We start from the raw sequence: 2,008 nt of genomic DNA, 5'->3' as shown, positions 1-2,008 counted from the left end.
ATGTGCAAAGCCATGAGCAAAGCGGCGAGCTGGGAGATGGACGGACTGCGCGGCGACGGCGGCGGCGGCGGCGGCGGCGGCCCCGGGCAGTGCCGTAATTTTCTTTCCTCGCCCGTTTTCGGGGCGGCGCACACGGGCCGAGCGGCCGCCGCCGCCTCGGGGTTCGCCTACGGCGGCGGGGAGCGCTCGGGGGCGGCGGCTCGGCCCGACCCCCCCGCCAAGGACTGCCCGGGCTCGGCCGCCCCCGCGCTCGGCTATGGGTATCACTTTGGCAACGGATACTATAGCTGCAGGATGTCCCACGGGGTTGGGATCCAGCAGAACGCCCTGAAGTCTCCCCCCCATGCCTCCATTGGCGGCTTTCCCGTGGAAAAGTACATGGACGTCTCCAGTCTGACCAGCACGAGTGCCCCCGCCAATGAAGTCTCCTCCAGGGCGAAGGAAGTGTCCTTCTACCAGGGCTATACAACCCCCTACCAGCACGTTCCTGGGTACATAGACATGGTCTCAACGTTTGGCTCTGGGGAACCGAGACACGAAACATACATATCCATGGAGGGCTATCAGTCTTGGACTCTGGCTAATGGCTGGAATAGTCAGGTTTACTGTGCCAAAGATCAGACACAGAGCTCACACTTTTGGAAATCGTCCTTTCCAGGTACGAGAGAGAGAGAAATGGTCTGAATCGACCCCCCCCCCCGCGCCTCCTCCGCCTGCCCGTCTCCTCCCCGCCCCCCGGGCCGCAGGGGCGGCCTGCCGAGCCGGACACGCCGCGCAGACACGCACAGAACGGACACAGAGCGGTGGATTTTTCCTTTTTTTCCTTCTCCCCCTACCCCTACCCTCGAGGAAGCTTCACCCCCTGCCTTCCACCCCGCGGGAGACACCCCCCGAGTCCCCCCGCCGCCCATCGCCGGGGCGGCCCCGGGGCTCCTTCTCCTCCTGCTTCCCGGGGCGGCCGGGGTCGCGGTCGCGGTTGCGGGACGATGGGCTCGCAGGCTCCTGCTCCTCCGGCCCCAGGGCGGTCAGGGCACCAAACCACACGCAAACAAACCCGCAGCAAACCCGCAGCTGCCAGCTCCCACCGGCCCCGGGGGCTCCGAGCCGGGGAGGCGCTGACAGTGCGGCAAGGGGCCGGGGCTTTACTAACCCGCAAATAACGGGGCAGCGTAAATAATAACAAACCGTAAACGACCCGCCGTTGTTTGTTTGCCCCTGAAAACCAGTGCCCGACAAGTATCGGTTAAGCTTTAAACGCCTGTAATAAAATTCTAATTTTTCGCATAATGTCTTTTACAATAGGGGACGTTGCACTAAACCAGCCCGATATGTGCGTCTACCGGCGAGGGAGAAAGAAGCGGGTGCCCTACACAAAACTGCAGCTCAAAGAACTCGAAAATGAATATGCCATTAACAAGTTCATTAACAAGGACAAGAGGCGAAGGATATCCGCAGCCACAAACCTGTCTGAGAGACAAGTTACCATTTGGTTTCAGAACAGGAGGGTGAAGGATAAGAAGATAGTCTCCAAACTGAAAGACAGTGTATCTTGATCTATTAGTTGCGGACAGTGTTGGATATATAAACCAAATTTATGACCAGCTAAAGACTTTTGGAAAGACTTGAAAATATATTTAATTTTTTTTTTCTCCTTCCAGCGGTGGTGAAATTTCGGGAATTGTTTTCCGTGAACGTCAGCGTTTTGCTCTCAGTGGAAGGGAGTGCTGACAAACCTTGAATTACGGTTCTGTTTCTTCCTTTTGAAAATAATAATATTATTAATATTAATTATATTTTCTGTTCTTCCCTCTAGGCCAGTATAAACGAATTTAAATATGTTGAACGGATACAGTTATAACTTTCTTAAATGCTTAACTCTTTGGGGGAGGGGGTTCCGTAATATTTCTTTTTCTCTCTGAACAACAACCAGTGCCAAAAATTGTCAGTTTTGATTTGGTATCGTAAACGTCAAAACAAGCTGAGTAAAAAAAAAAAAAATCAATTGGAA

At 54.6% G+C, this 2,008-nt stretch overlaps 1 protein-coding gene across 1 annotated transcript; it reads left to right on the top strand.

Moving 5' to 3' along the window:
* HOXD13 (homeobox D13) lies at positions 1-1,553 on the top strand. The gene is made up of 2 exons (XM_069861784.1): positions 1-658; positions 1,303-1,553. The coding sequence occupies exons 1-2, from the start codon at positions 1-3 to the stop codon at positions 1,551-1,553; spliced, it is 909 nt and encodes a 302-aa protein (XP_069717885.1).
* Positions 1,554-2,008: the final 455 nt, after the last annotated feature.

Source organism: Phaenicophaeus curvirostris, chromosome 7, assembly GCF_032191515.1.
Source record: "Phaenicophaeus curvirostris isolate KB17595 chromosome 7, BPBGC_Pcur_1.0, whole genome shotgun sequence".
In the NCBI taxonomy this organism is placed as follows: Eukaryota; Metazoa; Chordata; class Aves; order Cuculiformes; family Cuculidae; genus Phaenicophaeus; species Phaenicophaeus curvirostris.
Note: the sequence above shows the minus strand (reverse complement) of the source record. Positions and strands in the feature narration are given on the sequence as shown.